Source organism: Urocitellus parryii, chromosome 3, assembly GCF_045843805.1.
Source record: "Urocitellus parryii isolate mUroPar1 chromosome 3, mUroPar1.hap1, whole genome shotgun sequence".
Classification (NCBI taxonomy): domain Eukaryota; kingdom Metazoa; phylum Chordata; class Mammalia; order Rodentia; family Sciuridae; genus Urocitellus; species Urocitellus parryii.
Genome location: NC_135533.1, coordinates 198,798,066 through 198,819,259, shown reverse-complemented (window position 1 = coordinate 198,819,259; position 21,194 = coordinate 198,798,066). Strand labels below are relative to the sequence as shown.

Here is a 21,194-nt window from a genome sequence, read left to right as displayed (position 1 = left end):
ACTGCCCCTGAACCCTGGCCTTGAGGACACACTGGGCGTTTTAGAGTGGGCCAGAAGGGTTCCATAAGAACACCTAGCATTATCCTCCCTTTAGAAGGCAGCAGCAGAGACCTATGGGTCAGAAACCAACAATATTGTGGGTCAGGCCCTCGTCCTGACCTACAGGAAGATATTGTCTGCTGTGAGCCTCAAGAACCAAGAGACTGACAAGAGAGAGGCCCAAGTAGAGGTGGCAGAGTCCTCTGGAGACAGAGGAGAGGGTTCTGCTAGGGGGAGAAAGACAGGAGAAGGACCATAGTAAAAAGGGGAGGCAATTTTAGAAGGCTTAGGATTGGATGAGAGATGAATTCAGGATGAGTATCCAGTGGGAATCACCATCACTTACAGGATTCCCAAGTAGGGAAGACTCGCACTTTTCCCCCCTCTTAGGAAGGGATCTTGATTTGACACATGACCTTGTTGAGCACTTAAGGTAGAAGGAGAGCTCTCAAGAGGTCTGGGTGTGGAAGGACTTGCTTTGCATGGGACAGGAGGAAGATTCAGTTTGTTGCTGTAGAAAGGGAGAGAGGAGAGAGGGGTTAGGTGATGCAGGGAGCCGCAAGGAGCCACAGGGGGCAGAGGAGTGAGATGTGCCCTTCGGTCACTCCATCTTGGAGCAAAGATGTCACCCATGTGAATTATTTAGTGGGTGCTGGTAATGGGGCTGAGCTTTGAATTCCAGTTGGTATGGGGGAGGAAAAAATCAGGGGATGAGGCACAGGAAATACACAAAAATAGGAAGAGTCAGCTCTCTGGGATTTTCCTGAGTCGTTTCCTTAAATCTCCAGGAGGTGGCAGCGGTAGGGAGGAAGGATCTGAGTTCTGGACACTGGATAAGTCACACAGGTGCCTAATTCTCCAGCCACAAAGTGAACCAAGTTCCTGAAAGAGCACTGCAGGGGGAAGACTATGATCCCATCTTCGCAGAATGGCTGGTCTACACTAAAAAAGCCTGGGAATACCACCGGGGAGAAAGACACCAGCAAACAGCCCTACAAACCAGCTCCAGTGAACATGCCTGGGGCTGGGGCCACCCAGTAAGAGAGGAAAGAGTCTGGGCAGAGGTGAGGGAAAGACAGCCAAGGGGGGCAGGTACAGGAAGCCAGGTGGCCCCACGCTAGGAGGAAAGGGAGGAGAGCCCAGAACAAAGCTGGCCAACTCCCTCCCCCTACAGTCAGGAGGCTCCAGTTTCTTGCAGCCAGACTCATTCCCAACCCTAGTGCTGATGGCACAGAACAGGTCCAGGCTTCCTCTGCACAGAAATGGCAGCCATTTTCATCCAGTGAAGCGATGAGGGAGCATCCCTCAGCAGTGATGCTGTAGAACGGTAGAAAATATATTTGGTCTTCGATCCCAATTCCTGGCAAAAGGCTCCTAAAAGCCTTGGAATTTTTCAAGTGATAGCAATATTTTATTACTCACAATGAGGCCCTTTGGGTCACATCTGTGTTTTTGCCAATGTGGCTGCTCAGGGTGAACAGGGGTGGGAACTTTCACGAAGCCCATTGACTCCAGCCAAGCGGGTCATGCGGACTGCAGATGGGATTATAAAAACTTCTGAACAATGCAAAGAGCTTCAAATTCCAAAAACTTCCAGAACGGTGAACACATCAGTCACTTCTCGGTGGCAGGGTGGCACTCCCCAAATCCTCAGGGACATAGGCTACACTTAAGGCCCATCTCAACCTCCCCCTGTCCACCTCTTCATCTGGATGTTTACTTGTACCCTTTACAATAAACCAATAAAAGTAAAATGTTTTTCTGAGTTCTCAGAGTCATTTTTTTGCACATTTTTTGCACATTGAGGAGGATCCCTTACTTCATATCTGGTTGCTCAGAAGTACACTGTAACTAGCATCTGAATGGAGACTGACTTGCAGGATCAGATACTGACTTTGGGTAGAAGTCTTGACACCAAATTGGTGTTGCAGAGTTGATTGGATCAGGAAAAAAAAAACATCATCAGGTGACCACTACCACCACCGCTGTCACCTCTAGCTGGCTTCTTCCTCTTCGCAGCCTTGCAGGGAAGGCATTATTATCCTCACTCTACCCTTGAGGTCCCAGAGCTCAAACATGCCCAAGGTCATAAATGCAAGATGGGTACAGCTGGGATTTGAATTTGATGAGTGAGTGCTTCAATCCTGGAGGTGATGGGCTGGGTTCCCCTATTTGTGCAGGGCGGGCTGCAGATGGGCCCAGGGAAACAAGATGGTGGTGCTGGCTAAAGCCCAACCAGGTCTGACTCAGGTTAGACCACAGAAGATAGATTGAACCCTTGAGACCCCACCCAGGCCTGCTGCTGCCTCAGCTGTCATGGAGGGTGGTTAGGCTCTGGGTTTTCTTCCTCCTTCACAATTTTGAATTCTTTTCCAGCCTTAATTAGTGAGGCTGAGACCAGTTTCATTAATTAATTCCATGATGAGTGACAATGGAGACCTCCTTTGACCTCTGCAAGTGGCTCAGGCTTTCCTGTGCTTCAAGAAAGGGCAGGATAACAGGAGAGCCGAGGCTGCTTAGAGGACCTAGTTTTCCTGTGGGAGAACTTGTCTTCCCTGCTGAATATTGTTTGTTGGCATCAAAGTCCCCCGCATTCCCAATCACAAGGTAGAAAGGGGCCAAGTTCCCCTGGCCACTCACCTTCACCCCTGCTCCTGGCTCCCAAGGCTTCCCAGGGCTTTTTTCTTCCATTCTCTGAAGTTCTTAAGTCTTTTTTTTTTTTTAATAATTTTTTAGTTGTTGACGGACCTTTATTTATTTGTATGTGGTGCTGAGAATCAAACCCAGTGCCTCACACACGCTAGGCAAGTGCTCTGCCACTGAGCTACAACCCCAGCCCCAGTTCTTAAGTCTTACCAAAAACAAATTCTCACACTGCTGAAGTCTGTGGCTTGAGTTTTCTCTTTTGGATGAAACATGCTTAGTTTCTAAGACTATAGCAGATATCTTGGTACCCACCCATGAATCTGGAAAGGTCCCCATCATATAGCTCCCTGGTCTAGGGGAGCCCTCTGGCCCCTGGACAGATATGGCCTCCCAACTCAGCAAACTAAAAATGCCATAAAATTAATATCCTTCTACCATCAACCAATGTCTTATGGGAGTTGGTGACAAATACCATGGCACCTCCCTCCTAAAGGAATGATACTCTACAGGAGTGTACTACACAGTCTGTCACGGGTCCCCACCTGGGTTAAGCCTCACTCGCCCACAGTGGCCGCCCATTCACTTGCCCACAGTGGTCACTCGTTCATTACTGCATCCTTGGTGGACTTTTCTTCCTTTCTTCTTTCTCCTCCCCATTTGTTCGTCAGGCTTCCTAGAACCATCTCCAAAATGAACTTCTGGTACACAGATCCTAGTTTCGAGGTCTGTTTTTGGAAGACCCCAAATTTAGGCAGAAGCTCCTCACATTTGCTGCCATGTGTCCAGGCACTTCTTGATCAATGTTTTAATTAAACTTTAGCATCTAGTACAGGACACGATGCTCCATGGAGGGAGGGTCAGATTAGAGCCGTGTGGAAACATCACTTCCCGGATTCCAGATGCTGAGTCTGGGTAGCATCCTTGCCAGTCTGCTCACATTGCTGATACCTACGGAGCATGCCCCAAGTGAACATATCCAAGTCCAAGACTCTCACTTGTGGCCATCCATCCAGGTCTTCAGTTGCAATTAAAATAACTCTGCTTTGAGGAGATTAAGAAAACAATAGTTTATTCTGAGCCAAATCAGAATAAACTATGACCCAGAAACACAGTTCAAAACGACATGGAATGATATAGCTCTTCCCTCTGTGGAAGAAGTTACAGGAGCTTTTATAGTCACAAAAGAAAGTAGGTGGGGTCACCAAGCAGGTGGACTATAAAGAGGCAGGGAAATCCCTTCTCCAGGACTCAGATGCTGTCTTTAGCAAGGTGGGGAAATCTTTTACAGGATTCAGATATTCTCACATCCTTGGCTTTTGGCTAGGTAGAGACCAAAGGTCTCTCAAGCCCAGTGGGAGAATTAAGACACCCCCCCCCAAACACACACACAGTAAGTCTCAAGATGGCGCAGGCAGGGTGGATTCAGCAGCTCCATAACGCCGTGATCAGGACTCAGGTTTCTTGCTGCTCTCTACTTTTCCACCCACAATGTTACCAACGTCCCCATATTGCCTTAGGAAGCCTGCAGGGACCTGCTGTGGGTCCACTTTCCTGTTGGTGGCCAGTAGGAGAGAATGGGAGAGAGAAAAAGGACCTGTCCCACCAACCACAGCATAGAAATTCCTCCCTTCTGCCAAAGGGAGCAGCTGACATATTCATCCTAGTCCAACAATAGTCAGTGGAAGGTGGTGACGAACTGATCCTTGAACCCATCTTCTCCCAATCTAGGAGTGGGTAGAAAGTGAGTCAAATTGGAACAGAGGAAGGAGCATAGAGCTGGGTCTCCTGAAGTGTGGAAGTCCTCATTCAGACAACTAAAAGACTGGCCAGGACAAGCCTGAGGACAGGGCCCTGCAGCAAGCCACCAGAGACCTCCTATCCCTCCAATTCATTCCAAGTCCACTAAAGCTAGTATCATATCACCCTATTTCTCCATATTGTCCTTGAACTTAGCAAGGGAGATTCTGAAAGATATGGAAAATAACATCCCCCAAGAAAAGGGGAATGACAGCCCCCAGGGAGAAAGGAGGACAGTGTGATCCAGGAGGGGAGGAGGGGAAGGCAAACAATGGGCTCTGGGCTGTGGACTTTCATCCCAGTAACAATGGATTTCACGTTTTGGCATTGTCTAAGTTTTCCCAATTTAGACTTTGAACCTGCACAACTAGTTTCCTGACTACCCAGCTGGCATGTTCTAAGTCTCTAATGATTAAGACACCCTAAACATTCTGCTATGATTATCATTAAAACCTATATATAAAAAAAAGACCCATCTTGTAACCAGTTACCATTTTCTCCCCTGAAAATGTGCCATTCTGTGCTGCTTAATAGAGAAAGCTTTCTGGTCTGTCTGAGGTCTGTTCCCATTTTGGTTATTTTTGCTTACAGATTGTATTCCATGCTTTCATTCATACTTGTCCTTATGTAGCAAAGATCACTCCAAGGGCTGCCAATGGGATTGAGTATAGTTTGGCAAACTGCTCCATAAAGGACCAGAGAGCAAATACTTAAAGACTTTGGAAGCTGTACAGTCTGTCACCACCGCTCCACTCTGCCACTGGTGTGCTTATTGTATGTATTATGGATACATATGGACATGCCCATGTTCCAATAAAACTTTATGTATACTGAATTTTGAATTTCACAATAATTTGTTATATCCAAAAATACTATTCTGAGTCGGATGCAGTGGTTCATGCCTGTAATCCTAGTGACTTGGGAGACAGAATGATCACAAGTTTGAGGCCAGCCTCAGCAACTTAGCAAGACCATCTTACAAAAAAAAAAAAAAAAAGAAAAGAAAGAAAAAGCTGGGGATGTGGCTCGGTGGTAAAGCACCCCTGGGTTAAATCCAAAGTACCCTGTACAAAATTCCAATTTATTTTAGCCATTTAAGAGTGCTAAAACTATTCTTAGTCTGTTCATTCTAGGGATAAATCCTGGTTCCACCGTATCTTCACTCTCTCCACTAAGCCGAAGAAGGTATTGGCCTTGTTACACTTCAGTTATCTCATCAACAAGAAGGAGCAGTGACATTCCCAGGGACTCCTCTGAGAACCACACAGGCTGACGACAGATGCATAGAGCAGGGGACTATTGATGGAGAGTTCTCAGTGGTCTCTGGGCTCCCAGGAAGGGCAAGCCTCCCCTAGCTGTCACAGAGCTACAGACCTGAGAGCCAGAGTGTGACACATTCCCACATTCCTTCTTCAACAGGTGCTCAGCCTAACCAGGACATAGTTGAGGCACTCTGAATTTGAGAACAAATGAAGTGCAGAACAGGGCACAGTGGACTCTTCCCAAGAGGATGGTACTCACAACCTGCCCACTGCATCCCACCTCCCCACCCAGGCTTCAGGGGTGGCCTAGCGTGGTCACCTCCCAAAGAGGATATCTGAATGGGACAAGGCACTGCAGTCTGCCAAGGAGGGACATCAGGACCAGCAAGAGCAGGTCTACTGTTTTGAGGACAAATGTATCTGTGAGTCAAAAATGCCCGAGTTCTCTTATGCTGGGAGAGGAAATGTCAGGGCAGCTCTAGTCAGACTAGAATACAGTAACTGCTCTGGTTTTTGCTTCATGCCGTGATACAAGGCCAGACAAGGCCCTCTGGTCCTGCCAACCCTCCCTGACCTATCTCCAGGCCATTCCATGCAGGAAATTAACTTGCAGCAGCATTCATTTCCAGAGGAAGCTATAAGGAATGTGGGCCCCTATCATATGTACCACTTTGGCTTCCCAAAATCTACTCCCATTTGAATGTTTGACAGGAAGAGCTTGGCTGGCAGAACTGCCAGCTTGATTACTTTGCCACGCAGTCTGGTTATTTTTTTCCACTAGGAGAAGTTAGGTTGAGACAGCAGATCAGGAGCCAAACAGGATAGAGCTGAAATTTCATTCCCACATTCCTTCAGGATCTGATCCTTTGCCCCCATTAAAAAAAAAAAAAAAAAAAAAAAGAGGCATTACTTAAAGAAATGATAACCCTTTGCAGTTCTCTTTTGCTGAACCAAACTAGCAGTGTTGCAAAATCATGATGTGAATTGAAGTTTTGTTTAATTTTAGTTAAGACATCTCAAAGCTTTTACGCTGTTCCAAGCTGCTGTTCTGAGTGATTTACCCAGAACAACTTGTTTGATCTCTCCCAGCAGCCAAGAAGCAGACACTGTTAGTTTCCTCTCTTGAAATGGGGAAACTGAGTCACGGGACTGACTATGCCTAAGTTCACATAACTAGGAAGTGGTGGTGCCTGGATTGGAACCCCGAGTGGTCTGGATCTGACCACTGAGTCAGACAGTGTGGCAGGAATGTTGTTCTCTAGCATCAGCATCACAAGCTCTTGAGTGTCAAAAATGAACTTGGTTCAGTCTGATCCCAACAGGTGCTCAGCCTAACCAGGACATAGTTGAGGCACTCTGAATTTGAGAACAAATGAAGTGCAGAACAGGGCACAGTGGACTCTTCCCAAGAGGATGGTACTCACAACCTGCCCACTGCATCCCACCTCCCCACCCAGGCTTCAGGGGTGGCCTAGTGTGGTCACCTCCCAAATAGGATATCTGAATAGGACAAGGCACTGCAGTCTGCCAAGGAGGGACATCAGGCCCAGCTGTGGTGGAAAGAAAGGTCCAGGGGGAAGCTCCGCCCAGGGGATGGGGATGGCCCTAATCCTATAACAAGACTCACCAGGCTCCCCAGCCAACTCTGGGGTTCCTCAGCCAGTGCCCATCCAGGTCTGATAGATTCCAGAGGGAAACCTACTGCCCCTGGTAGGGATCTTTCCCCAACCTGGTGCAGTCACAGGATCCACAGGATGGAAAGGGTGGCTCTTGGCTATACAGGCTCACTACCTAGGGTCAGAGGGCTGCATCGTGGCTGGATGTGGGGCTCCCTTTCCAACCCCTGCATCATTCTCCATGGAGGCATCAGGCTGGGATCACAGTGACTGACTGGCTGGCAGTGCTGCTTTGACTCTCTCACTCTCCTCTAAAGACTCACCTTGCCATGCTCCCTCCATGACCATCACAGCATCTTCCCCGACAGGTTCAGGGAAGGAAAAACTGATCCACCTCAGCTCATCAGCCTCATGCCCAACGCCACATTCTCAGCACCAGGTTAGGAATCAGGTGATGGGATTTGAGAGCTATATTAAGAACTACTGCTTATCCAAAAAGCCATCTGTACATCACTCTAAACACAAAACCAGCAGCCACGAAAAGGAAAATCCACCAGAGCAAGGTAGGTTCCAACTGGGAAAGCTAGAGTGAGTTGTCGTCTAAACAGCTTTCACAGAAAGGGCCCCGTGAAACGCGGTGAGGGGAAACACCGACCTCCACAGATCCCCAAAAGGAATTCGACTATTCACCCATCCCTGACAATTCTTAACAAAGCAGGAATAAGGAATGCTTTCTCCTATCTCCAGTCAAAGCCAGCATGGGAGCCAGGCATGGTGGTGCACACCTGTATTCCCAGCAACTCAGGAGGCTAAGAAATGAGGATCAAAGTTCAAGTCTTCCAGGGCGCAGTGGCACAAACCTGTAATTCCAGCCACTTGGGAGGCTGAGGCAGGAGGATTGCAAGTTCAAAGCCAGCCTCAGCGAAAGTGAGGCATTAAGCAACTCAAAGAGACCCTGTCTCTAAATAAAATACAAAAAGGGGGGGGGGGTGGCTAGGGATGTGGCTCAATGGTCGAGTGTCCCTGAGTTCAATCCCCAGTACCAAAAAAAAAAAAAAAAAAAGTTCAAGGCTAGACTCAGCAACAGCCAGAACCTAAGCAACTTAGCAATCAAAATAAAATCAAAGGGGCTGAGGATGTGGCTCAGTGGTTAAGCACCCTGGGTTCAATTTCCAGTATTAAAAAAAAAAAAAAAAGTCATGGTTGAAACACTAGAAAGAAGAGGAAATGAGAAGACAGAATTCCTTTCATAACAGATGGAAAACCCCAGAGGGTAAAGTGAACAACCATTAGAAGACCGTGTTAGTAGGCAATGGTAATGAAATTAAGATATAGTAATAATAGGCTTATTTAATCCGGTGATCCACCTGAACATATCCTGCAAGGGAAGATCCTACTTGTGGTAACCACAAGAAGATGAGGTACCCAGGAATAACCCAACATAAAAATGAAGATCAGCTGAAGAAACAGCAAGACGCTTCTGAGAAACACAGACAAATACATATCCTGTTCTTGGCTAGAATTACTCTATTTTAAGATGTAATTTTTTTTAATCAGTCCACAAAAAATTTAACTTGGCTCCAATAAAATCTCAAAAGGATTTAGGAAGGGGATGGAAGTAACAGCTGACTGTAAATTTCCTATAAAAAATATACAAGAATATCAAGAAAATTCTAAAAAAGAGCAATGAGAAAGACCAAGCCCTACTGGTTATTAACATAAAGTATAAAGTTCAGTAATTAAAACAGTGTGATTCTGGCATATAAATAGACCCTTTCCTGGAACTGAAAAGGGCTGGGAAATAGAAGTGTATATACATAAGGAAATTGGCTAACTGGTAGTATCTGTATACATAAGGAAATGCTATCCGGTAGCATTTCAGATGGGGCGGGGGGAGAGACTGAATCTTCAACAAATGGTGCTGGGACATTTGGGCTGCCATCTGAAAAGAAAAAAAAAAAGTCATTTCACACCTTATCCTTACTCCAAAATAACTTCCAGATGGATCCAAAACTTATGAAAAGCAGGAGAGAATTTTTAAAATAACTCTGAAGCAAAAACGGCCTTTTAAGACAACACACAAACCTAGAAGTTGTAAAAGATAAAAGCTTGATCATTTCAACAATGTAAAGTTTTTAAAAATTTCTGCCCAGCAAAAAAAATATACACAAAGCTATTGACAACTGGATTTAAGATTTACACTACAATGAAAGAAAAGACCACTTTCCGTAATCTACAAAAATCTCTTTAAATCGTTAGGAAAAAAGACCAAGAACCCAACAGAAAATGGGGTAGCTGGGCATGGTGGTGCACACCTGTCATCCCAGAGCCTCTGGAGGCTAAGGCAGGGGATCACGAGTTCAAAGCCAGCCTCAGTAACTTAGCAAGGCCCTAAGCAACTCGGTGAGACCCTGTCTCAACATAAAACGGGCTGGGGATGTTGCTCAGTGGTTAAGCACCTCTGGGTTCAATTCCCAGTACCCACCCCGAATGAAAAAGAAAATGGGGCAAAGAATATGGACTGCTTTGTTGTTTTTAAAGGCTTTTAGATGAAGGCAGGATTAGAGATAAAACAAAAACCAAAGAAATCATTAACTTTCAGGTTTGTGCAAAAGTAGAGTTAACCACAGAGCTGAGAGGGCCAGCCCTTTAAATTCCTGGGGGTACCTCCCTTGCCTCGAGAATTAGTTTTCTATTGTTGCATAGCAACCCCTCCCCATAGCAACTCAACACAGGCTGTTCACTTTCTTTCTTGAGGTCAGCAAGAGACTATGAGATGTTTTGCTTTCTTTGAAAAACTCACCTGATTTGGTCAGGGCCATCTAGAGTCACCTCCCTTTTGATTAACTCAAAGTTAACTGATCAGTAACCTGTTCCCTGGAGTGATACTCCCTCGTGTTTACAGGTCTCACACTTCAGGGGAGGGGGTTATTGCTGGGTGGGTGGGAATATCGGGAGCCATGATAGAATTTTGCCTATCACACTTCACTCTAGTCTAGATCCTGCATTTAAATATATGATAAGATGCTTAGTGGCACCTTCCAGCATCCGTGAACAGGCAGCTTGTCTCACTGTACTTGGCTGCACCATTTGTAAAATGGGGAGAAGCAAGCATGGCACCCCTGTCTTGGGCCCAAGGACACAAATGAGTGTGTGTAGTAGTTTGCAACAGGTATTGCCAGACAGGCGTAGGTACTTCATGAATATTAGCTACCATCATGTTTCCCAACTCTGCTTGGCAGGGGTCACCAATCTGGGCTCCTGTCTAATAGAACATCTGATGTTCTATGGCCAAACTGCATTGGGTTAGATCCCAGCTCCAATACCGAAGGCTGTGAGACCGTGGCTAGGCTCCTCAGCCCTCCTCTTGTGATATGGAATATGATGTGTCTCCCAAAAGCTCCTGTGAGAGACAGTGCAGGAACACTGATTAAAATGATTGTTATGAGTGTTGACCTAATCTGTGAATTAATCCCCTGATGGGGCTTAGCTGAGTGGTAACTAAAGGCCGGTAGGGCATGGTTGGTAGAGATAGGTCATGGGGGGCGTGCCTTTGGGGTATGTATTTTGCATCTGGTGAGTGGAGTCTCTACTTCCTGGCCCTGTCCTGAGCTGCTTCCCTCCAACACATTCCTCTGCCATGATATTCTGCCTCACTTTGAGCCCCAAGGAATGGAGCTATGAATTGAGACTTCTGAAACCATGAGCCCCTAAATAAACTTTTCCTCCTCTAGTTGTCTTTGTCAGGTCTTTTAGTCGCAGCAGCAAAAAAAAAGCCGACTAAAACACCTCCTAAACCCGTTTCCCCCTCTGTAGGGTGGCTCATGCAGGTGCAGGACGGTGTCAGGCACCATCTTTTGTTCTGGAGTCGAGGTTAACTAGAAGGTTAACTAGTCTAGGTTAACTGCCAGAAGGCCAGGGTCATGATTGTCTTGTTTCAACCTCTGGGATTGTAGGACAGACTAAGAGAATTGTAGAAAGCCCTGGAATTCTTTTAGGGTATAAAGAAGTGATATTTGAGAAGCAGAGAGCATAGCAGCACTTAGAAAATCATACAAAGACCCTGTAAGTTCACTTGTTCTTTCCTTCATTTAGAAAGTGCTAATCTAGGACCAGCTGAGGGCTTGACCCTGTGCTAGGTGCTGGGGTGTGGTATTGAACTAAACAGAGAAAGAGGGAAAGAGAGAAAGAGAATGTGTGAACAAATGATGATTTGTAAATAGGATCAGAAAGGAAGCTGTGAATAGGATCTGTGAAAGAGAACCAACAGCGAACAGCTGGGGAGGAGGAGGTGGGGAGAGCTGAGGCCAGAGGAGGAGTTACAAGCCAGTCAGAGCAAGGAGGCTCCAGGCCAGGAGGAGAGTGGGTGCAGAGGCTCTGTGCCTGGCCTTAGCTGTGCGTTTAGAAACTGACCGAGGCCAGGATCTGAGGGATAAAGCTGGAGAGGACAGAAGCAGATGGGGTGTGCAGGTCCTTGAGGCCATGGGGACTTGAAGTACTGATAACTAAAGCACTGAGAAGACCTTGCCTGGTCTTGGCAGGGAAATACACCATCTGACTAGGTTGGGGAAGAGCTATGCTCTCTGAGCCCGACCCTGTGGGCAAACTTCCAAGTTTTCCCTCTAACTTCCAGTGCCATGTGGCTTCCACAGAGCTCTTTCCCATGCCTGCCCTGCCAGGGAGTGAAGGACCACTCCCAAGAGCAGCCCTCAATTGCACACAGGGGATTTTACCACCTGCACTAGGATGGTGGCAACCCAGACCATCTGTCCCACAGGCAGAGGTGCAGAATGACTTCTATGCTTTAACACTACCAGCTCACAGTCTACCAGAATTCTCCGGCTCACCCACCCAGTCCAGCCATCATGTGTCCTCTTGAAGGAGTCAGACATAAGAAGCTCTTTGGAAGAAAGAAAGAAAAAAAAAGGATAGATAATGTCAAATCCCCCAGCAAGTCCCAAGTCCCTCCTTCCTGGCCTCCTGAGTAGAGAGCCTCTTGGCTCCCCTTCGGATAGAACTGTAGTGTAGCGGAATGAAGGTCACGGCTCCTCCCAGCCATACCTTGGCTGTGCAGTCACCATCTTAACTTTTCCAAGACTCTAAGACAAGGACTCCACCTTCCACCAGAGAGACTGCAACTGTGGCTGTAGATGGCCGGAGCTCACTGAGCCACCTCCTCCTTATAAGCACAGCACACATGCACACACACTCCACGCCCGTTTTGTTCATTATGTGAGAAATAGAAAAGCCCTGCGGCTCATTTTCAAAATATAGCCTTAATTGGATCCAATTGTAGCCATTTTAATTATCCCCCTTCCCTTTGCCTGCCCCAATTTTAAAATTAGCCAATCGAGTAGATTGTGACCTGAGCTCCTCCAATCAGGGTGAAGGGCAGCGCTGGGTTAGGGACTGCCACTAGGCACGCTTGCTGACCAGGTTTTAATAGCCAGCAAGAGGGCAAAAATTTGCCTTGCCTATCCACTTTAGAGCACGTGTTTGATTTCTTGCGGCACCTGGGTATTTCTAACAATTAAAGTACAACTGATTTCTCGCTGATCCATGTAGACGCAATGGGCTTTCTCTTAGTCAAACCTCTTCCTTCGACACAGCATGGGGTAAGGTGGGAGGATATTCCACTACCTATCAGTGCTTTATCTTTCTCAGAGAAACTAGTTGCTTAATTGAGAGCACAGTCCTGGTCATATTGGCCAGTTGAAACGTATCTTTGACTTATTCATCAAGAGTAGCAGAAGCTATTAGTGCCCCACGCGTACACCCTGGGCACTCACTGTTCCCCACGCAGGCTCCAGTGTTTTCTATGATAAACACCTGCAGTTTTCTGCCTTGACCATCCTCTGCCTGCAGGAGCATGATCTCTTAGTGTGTGCTTGCACATGCTGCCAGTCTGTGTGTGCCTTGGCTGCAGAGACTTCTGTCCCCACAGCAGGGCTTGGCAGCGAGGAAGACGCTCATGCTGCAACCCTGGGAGATGAACAGAGGGACTCTGTGTGGAGCAGAAAGCAGCCTCAAGCACATGATCGGGACTGGGCCTCTGCATGGAACTGTGCCTCAGATCCGAGGCCCCAGGGCATCCCTGCAAGTGTCCCCTTTTCCTGCCCTCATTCATGGCCAGCTGAATAGGGACCCTGCAATGAAGAGAGCTCTTGAGTTCCATCATCCAGGCTGCATCTCAGTCCACCAGCTGTGACCCTAGGCAAGTAACTGAACCTATCTGGGCTCAATTTCTCAACTTTAAAATAGAGATAAATGTAGTATCTCATTTGCAAGTGAGTTAATCCCTGACAAGTGTTGGGCTCGCTGCCTGCTGATGGTTGAGTGTGTACCCTCCAGGTACTGCATTAAGTGCATTAAAGTATGTTACATAAAGGATTTCACGTGCAGAAACTGTACAATGTCTGTGTTACCATCTGACATAGGCTGGGCTCCCCCAGAGACAGAGCTTGAGACAAAGATTCAACTGAAAGCAATGTATTTGTGAGCTAACTCTAAGACATATAAGTAGAGAACTTGGGGGACAAGATAGGGAAAGCCAGACTTACCCCTAGTGATAATTGGGCTTCAATCCCATTGGAGACTCTGAGATGTGCAGAACCTGCCCATGGGACATTTACACCAACTCCCATCAGTTATGGTTGAGGGCTGCCTCAGGAGGAGGCATGCCAGCTTTTTTTCCCTATTTACCTGGGAATGTCCCAGTTCCAGCATGGAGAGTCCTATGACCTGGGAAACCCACCCCAACCTGGATGGATGGTCACATCCCCTGGAGAGCACTAATTTCCCAGCACTTCCAGGGTGTCACACACTGGCCAGAGCCGACTACAGGGCCCAGAGCAAGTCGGAAGATAGAACTGCTGACCTGTAGGAGATACTATGTACTAAAACGGCCAGGCCTGAGGGGATGAGGATGGGATACCCAATCCCATCGTGGAGGTGAGAACCATGAGGTTGGGAGAGGTGAAGTGATCTGCTCAGTGTCACAGGGTGGCAAGTGGCCTTGGGCACAGGGGTTTAGCCCAAGTCTATGCGATACTGAAGCCCGTGCTCCTGATTATCAGGCTCCATGACTCCTCCTCCACAAAACAGCTGTGGAACACAGACTGGAGGAACAGGAAGGACTACAGGGAATTGGCCAATCTGTGACTAGAAGCATCTACAGGTCTGCTATATTCAAGGGGCCACAGAGGCAGGAGGAGCTGGATATTAGACCATGAGGAGGTGGGGCCCATGGCCAAAAGGACAGTATGGCAGGCTCCAGCTACTCAGCTCGAGCTGATCCTGACCTATGGGAATGGAGGCCCAGTGTTATCAAACAACCCTGAATTTTAAAGAAAGCTAGATTTTTATGGGAGATCTCCAAAGTATTATGTGTCACCTAAGAATATTTGTGTGTGTGTGTGTGTGTGTGTGTGTTGCTGGGGATTAAATCCAGGGCCTTGTGCATGCGAGGCAAGCGCTCTACCAACTGAGATATATCCCCAGTCCTCATCTAAGAATTTTCTAACCAACCAAATATGGCATATTTGTCCCTGGCTACCTGGCTGTGACCCTGAATCTTGTCCTATGGCCTGTCTACTCATCTCCATAGGTGAACCTAAGAGCTAGTGTTGACCTTTATCTTCAATAAAGGTCTCTATAGGGGCTGGGGATGTGGCTCAAGCGGTAACGCGCTCGCCTGGCATATGTGTGGCCCAGGTTCCATTCTCAGCACCACATACAAACAAAGATGTTATGTCCGCCGAAAACTAACAAATAAATATTAAAAAAAAAATTCTCTCTCTCTCGCTCTCTCTCTCTTAAAATAAATAAATAAATAAATAAATAAAGGTCTCTACAGAAATAGGGACTTGACCCAGTGTGCATGTACTGCACATGTCCACCTTTGCTGAGCTTTATTTTTGTCTATGTTTCTTTCCAGCTGTGTTTCTGCATGTGTGTGTCTACAACTGACTCCCAGCTTACAAAAACTGAGACAGCCACACTGGTAACAGGCCAGTTAATAAAGAGCTGAAGCCCTCAGCAACTTAGGGAGGCCCTGAGCAATTAGTGAGACCCTGTCTCAAAAAATAAAAAGGGCTGGGGATATGGCTCAGTGGTTAAGTAACCCTGGGTTCAATCCCTGGTACGATAGATAGATAGATAGATAGATAGATAGATAGATAGATAGATAGATAGACAGACAGATAGACTCCCCAGTTAGATCCCATGCCCTAAGAGCCCAACCTTTCCTAGGATCCCCATTCTTCCCTTCAACACAACAACACCAGGGCATGGCAGGGACCACAGGCACTCTTTGGTGCCTACACTGAACTGCTATTACCCTTTATCTCTTTCCTTGTTTTGAATCATTGTTGATTCAAAAATATTCAGTTATAAACAGTGGCATGCTGGTAAACACTTAACAACCCATGCTCTAGGAATAAAAGATAGTCTGATCTGTAGCATTGGTTAATTTCTGTGGTGTACATATTCATACACTGTCAAACCAGGACCAGGGGAAGAGTCACCTACCTGCAGAAGGAAGTCAAAGAGTGCCAGGCGTGCCCACTCCCCACGGTGGATGCCCAGGCACGAGGCCTGGCCTGGCCCGCTGCAGCCACGGGCCAGCAGGGCCTGATACTGCAGCCAGCCCAAAGCCAGAGAGTTCTGGTCTTCATCTGGGTCACCCAGGTGCTGCACGTCAGGTGCCCACCAAATGACAGGCCTTATGCCACCATCGATGTAGCGATAGGGCAGCAGGGGACTGTGGAAGCTCCGGGCCACAGCAGGCAGGCTCCTGCGAAGACCCAGCACACGGTCCACGTGGAAGGAAAGGACTTCGAACAGGTCCCCAGGCCTCTTGATCAGACCACAGAGCCCCTGGGAGCAGAGTTGGCTGAAGCTGGGAGGAGACATGTCCTGAAGGGTACCCTGGGCAGAGAAGCCAACCTGCAGCACCTGCCCATGGGCGGGGACCCTGGCTTTGCCCACCACCTCTCCCTGGGCCAACATCCGAAGGGTCTGCACATCATGTTCTGTGAGCCATGGGGGAACCTGCCCAGCAGTCCTTGGGCTGGCCAACAGCCCGGGGGTCTTCGCGTCACACCATATAGATGTCTGCAGCTCCCCAACAGAGTTAGGCCACTGATGAGCCCCCAAGCCTGGGGTGTTGTCCCCTGTTTGTTCCTCACCAGTTGAGATCCTGTCTTCAGTTTCCAGCAGCTGATCCCTGCCTGCCGCTGGAGCGGATGGGAGGGTCAGTGCAGCAGTAGCTCTCCAGGCTGGAAGAGCTGCCTCGTTGCTCCCTGTGAGTGGATTGACCAGGAAACCCATCTCTCTCCATGTCTCCTTGATGGGGCTGCTGTGCCAGGGGTGTCCCAGGGCTTTGGTTCCTGCACCTCTGACTTCATGCTCCCCCAGACGCACAAGATGCTGGGTACTGACTCTCAGATCTCTTGCCAAAGCAATGGCCCTCTTGGCCCTCCCCAAATGCCTGGTGTCCCCTTCTGGGGACTGTGTCCTTCTGTCCATTTGCCCTCTGTGGCCTTGCTTCTCAGCACAGGCCAAGATGGAATTCCTTGGCGAAGCCCGGCCTCTCCAGAATCCCATGTTCCTTGCTCGCTGTCTCCGGCTGGAGCTCAGAGCTTGGCGAATGTGGGGCCCAGGGGTGCCAGTCTCCCCCTGGGGATCCATAGGGCCAGGGTCTGGGCCAGCAGCTAGATGCTCTGGGGGGAAGCGGTTAACAGCCACCACAGACAGGATCATCAAGAGGCAGAATGCCATCGCTGAGCGCCTCTTGCCACGCAGCCTTCTCCAGAGCCAAGATGCCTGGGGGATGGGGTGGGAAAAGATAGCTTGAGACTGGGAAAGACATCAGCCCCAACCCACAAACCCATGGCGACAGTGAACAAAGGAGCATCCTAGGTGCAGGGAAGAGTGAAGAAATTGTAGCCCAGGTGGAGGGACAGCTAGCTGCTCTCTCTCTCTCTCTCTCTCTCTCTCTCGAGAGAGAGAGAGAGAGAGAGAGAGAGAGAGAGAGAGAGAGCGAGCAAAGAGAGCAAAGTCTGGGCAGCTTGGCTTGCCCTTACCTTCCGCAGGCCTTTGCAGAAAACACCTGCACACAGGCTTGGGCTTCTCCTTCTCCTATGCGTTGTATGGGTTAGCCACCATACAACGCTGGCCATCATGCCCCACAAGGGAATTTTCCACATCTGTGTCCTCCACTAAGTGCTGGGAACTCCTCTGCTCCCATCTCCATGTGATTCCATGGGCCCTCTTGAGAGACTTCTAATTGTCCTCCACTAGTATGCTCATCCTCCTCTCCAGGGCACATGGCCATCCAGTGAAAGATGACTTTGCCCCACCTCCGTCGCCAGTGCTCATAGCCATGTGACAAAGTTCTTAACCTTTGGCATGAGCGCCAATCACTCTGCCTGTGCCACTTGTTTCAAAGGAAGTTGGCTGCGGTGGCCTTTCTCTGTCCCTTTTCTGTCCCATTGGCAGTTGAATGTGGCAGTATCAGCTCTGTACACTTTAGCAAGTGAACATCCAGTGGCAGTGACCAGCACGTGGTACCTAGACTAGCAGTCTCAGTATCTCCTGGGAACTGATCAGAAATGTGGATTCTCAGGCCCTGAGAAACTGAGGTGACTCCATTTTTGAGAAACCAGCTTCTACCTCAAGGCCTGTCCAGAGGGAGGGGGCGTGACCCTTGTCCTTAGAAAAACCCATAGAGCGCCCCTAGGCACATACCCAACCCGCTGAGTTGTTTGTCTGTAAATAACAGGAGAGATCTGCAGAGCCAGGTGTCCCTGACTCAGTTAGTCTAGGTGAGGACCCATAGCATCCCCCTAGCAACCACCAATCAGCGTGAGACAGGGAAAATACCTGAAATGCCAGGTGACCCTCCCAGTAGTTTAGGTGATTGATAACACATTAGGAAACTGTGTATTTTAGCGTGTACACCCATCAGTTCAAATTTATCCACCTCTTGAAATCACCAATCACCCCTACCTGACTTGTTCCTGCAAGTGAATGTGCCAATCAATGTTAAGAGTTGTTTGATTGTCCCGTGGTGTGAATGATTTGTGTGATGTTGTGATGCATAGAGTATCCCCCCAAAAAAACTAAAAATCCTCACTGAACTAAGGGCCAGGACTCATTCCTTGGGACCGCTGCGTCAGACACTGTTGTGAGTCCAGGCTCGAGCTTGCAATAAAGACTCTTGTGTGATTGCATTGGATTCGGCTCCTGGAGGTTTATTGGGGTCCCATGAATCTGGCATTACAACGCTACTCCAGAAGCACTGAACCAGAAGTGGGCCCAGCATCCTGGGTTTTCCCAACTTCCCCCTATGACAGATGCCAGCACCACAGCTCTAAGGCAGCGTGGAGCCACTGGAAAGGGAAGGAATATGGGTGCCTGCAAGGAAAAGTAGGAGCAGAGCTGCCAGGAGCTGTCTGAGGCACTCCACTGGGAGGTCTCTGTACCCATGAGCATTTCCTTTAATGACACCTGCCGGTAGAGCACTCATATATAGTAAGAATCAATGACTATGAGGCGACTGAATAAATAATTTAAAAAAAATGTAGCTCACATCACAAAAATTCTCCCCAGATTAAATATACTTATTGCATTTGCCAGATTCTTCTCAGAGAGTTTTGATATTACGTGAAGTATGGGATAAGTTTCTGGAATGCATAGAAAACTAGGCACAAAGCAGACAGAATTTAAAAGATCTCCCTTAAAGAGGAAACCAGGCCAACAGAACAAACCCAGTTCCATTATTCTCATGTATGTGCTCGCTGTTCTGAAAAGTCCCTTTGTGGGTAACAAAAGGGGATTGTTCGGGATCAGTTCTGCAGTGAATGTGCAGCATCAATAGACTCCCAGTTTCTCTCAAAAGTTCCAGTTCTGTCCCCCACAATCCACCCCAGCAGCTACATTTGTCCAGGCACCCTGACCCCGGACCAAAGCTGATGGGGTGGTCCTGGACCCTGACCAGTTCTGGGCCAACAGATCCTCGCCCTTGTCCTCAGCCCTGGGAACTTGGGATTGTGGTAAGGTTGACTTGCTCTGCTCATCAAATGAAAGTGGGGGCCCGTGGCCACCCAGCAAGTATGACAGCAGTTGGTCTGTTCTGTTGAAAGCCAGTCTGTAGGGAGAGAGAAGGGAGGACTTCTACAGACAAACCAGTGACAGAAACAGAAGGGAGCCTGGCCAGCTTCCTGGAGCTACAGGCCCAGTCCTGAGCCTGGCCCTTGGGAGCTGCAGTTACTGCCTGGACTCCATGGGACTCAGCAAATCCAATGTGACCCATCCTCTCTGTACCAGGGCCATGGACCATGTGCACTCCTGCTTCAGGCAACCAAAAAGGCCTCATAAGATCATCTCAGAGGTCCCTTCCCTGTGCAATTAAGAGCATCCCCAGCCTCCCTGAGTCACCATTAGGCCCTCCACTTCCCTTCAAGCATGTGACCTGGAAGAATGGCCCCTAGATGCATTTTCTTTTTTGTCTGTTTTTACTCTCTTTCCGAGCCAGTGGCAGTTTCTACAGGAACCAAACACATTCTCTTCTCAGTACCCTGAACATCAAAAGACAAGCAAAAGGAAGTGGGAAAGCCTCAGAATATCCCACGGCCCCCTCCTGCCTCCAGTTCCTCCACACTCATGCCTTCCCTGCCCCAGGTCTTCCTATCTTTTGGAAATGAGGCCAACATCTCCCCCTCACCACCCCGTGGCTGGTGCATTCATGTCTTGTGGACCCTCTTCATGCCGGATACCTTGGCTGCAGGGAGCCAGTGTGTAGCGTTAGGGAGAAGAGGGGACAAGGAGTCAGCAGAGGCAGTGTTTGTTGGCTGCCTGACCTCACTCTCTGGACCAGCCTCCCTCACTACCAAGGGCCAGCTTGGATGGAATGACCCTAAAGGCTCCTTCCCCACAATAGCCAGTGATTCCAATTCAGGTGGACACTGGAAGTGGACTGACCCTCATGTGGGCCCTTATGGACCTTCCCCTGACCCATCCATCCCTGATAAGCATCTACAGCAAAGCAAAGCTGGACATGAGGAACCCCAACACCACCATCCCCTAAGGCAATGTGGGTCCTTGAGGGATACCCTTGGAGAAGACAGATTAAAATGGAGGTGGTTTCCTGCCACTGCCTAGTCACCACCAGGAGACCCAATCACCTACCTTGACCTGGATAGTGAGGTTCCCTTGAAGCTCTAGACTGACAGTCCCAAAGCCCACGGGGATGTGCCAACACTAGGGTGATGTGCAAGGCCAAGACCTGATGCTGTTGTCAGAGGGGCCACTAAGGTAACTGTCCCCCTCACCTGGGTGAAGGAGACTCTAGGGGAACTACCCTCTGGTTTCTGGCACCTGACAACCCAGGACCACAGTCTCCAGGAGAGATGCCCTACTATAGAGTCTGAAGGGAACAGTCCTACGGACAAATGAGTAACAGAAACAGTAAGCAACAGGAAATGAAGTAAAAGCAGGGTTCAGATTTCCACCCACTCTAGACAGGGCTCCCAGGGCCACCAGATGGGGAGAAGGAGCCTGGAGATTTTCCTTGAAAATGTGTGGTCCTAAAAAAATCTGTGCTCCCCAAACCTGGATTTTACCAGAATCTTTTCCTTCTTACTGGAGATGCATTAGAAAAATGGTTTTCAAACTTACTAAGGGAGTTCCATCATGGTCGACTTCGAGGCAGGAGTTTAAGAGAGTGTGCTGTGCACTCGTCCCCCCCACCCCCCACACACACTTTACCAAAATAGCTTCTGTTTCTTACCAGGCTAAAAGGTAGCATTTTCCACTCAGATACCTAAACCAG

At 48.4% G+C, this 21,194-nt stretch overlaps 1 protein-coding gene across 2 annotated transcripts in view; it reads right to left on the bottom strand.

Annotated features, from left to right (window-relative positions):
- The window catches only part of Gask1a (golgi associated kinase 1A), a 56,011-nt gene that overhangs the window by 3,077 nt on the left and 31,740 nt on the right, over positions 1-21,194 (bottom strand). For both annotated transcript variants that reach the window (XM_026408055.2, XM_026408057.2), the window contains exon 2: positions 15,890-17,185. In XM_026408055.2, coding sequence (XP_026263840.1) covers positions 15,890-17,185 — 1,296 coding nt within the window. The remainder of the gene's footprint in view (positions 1-15,889; positions 17,186-21,194) is intronic.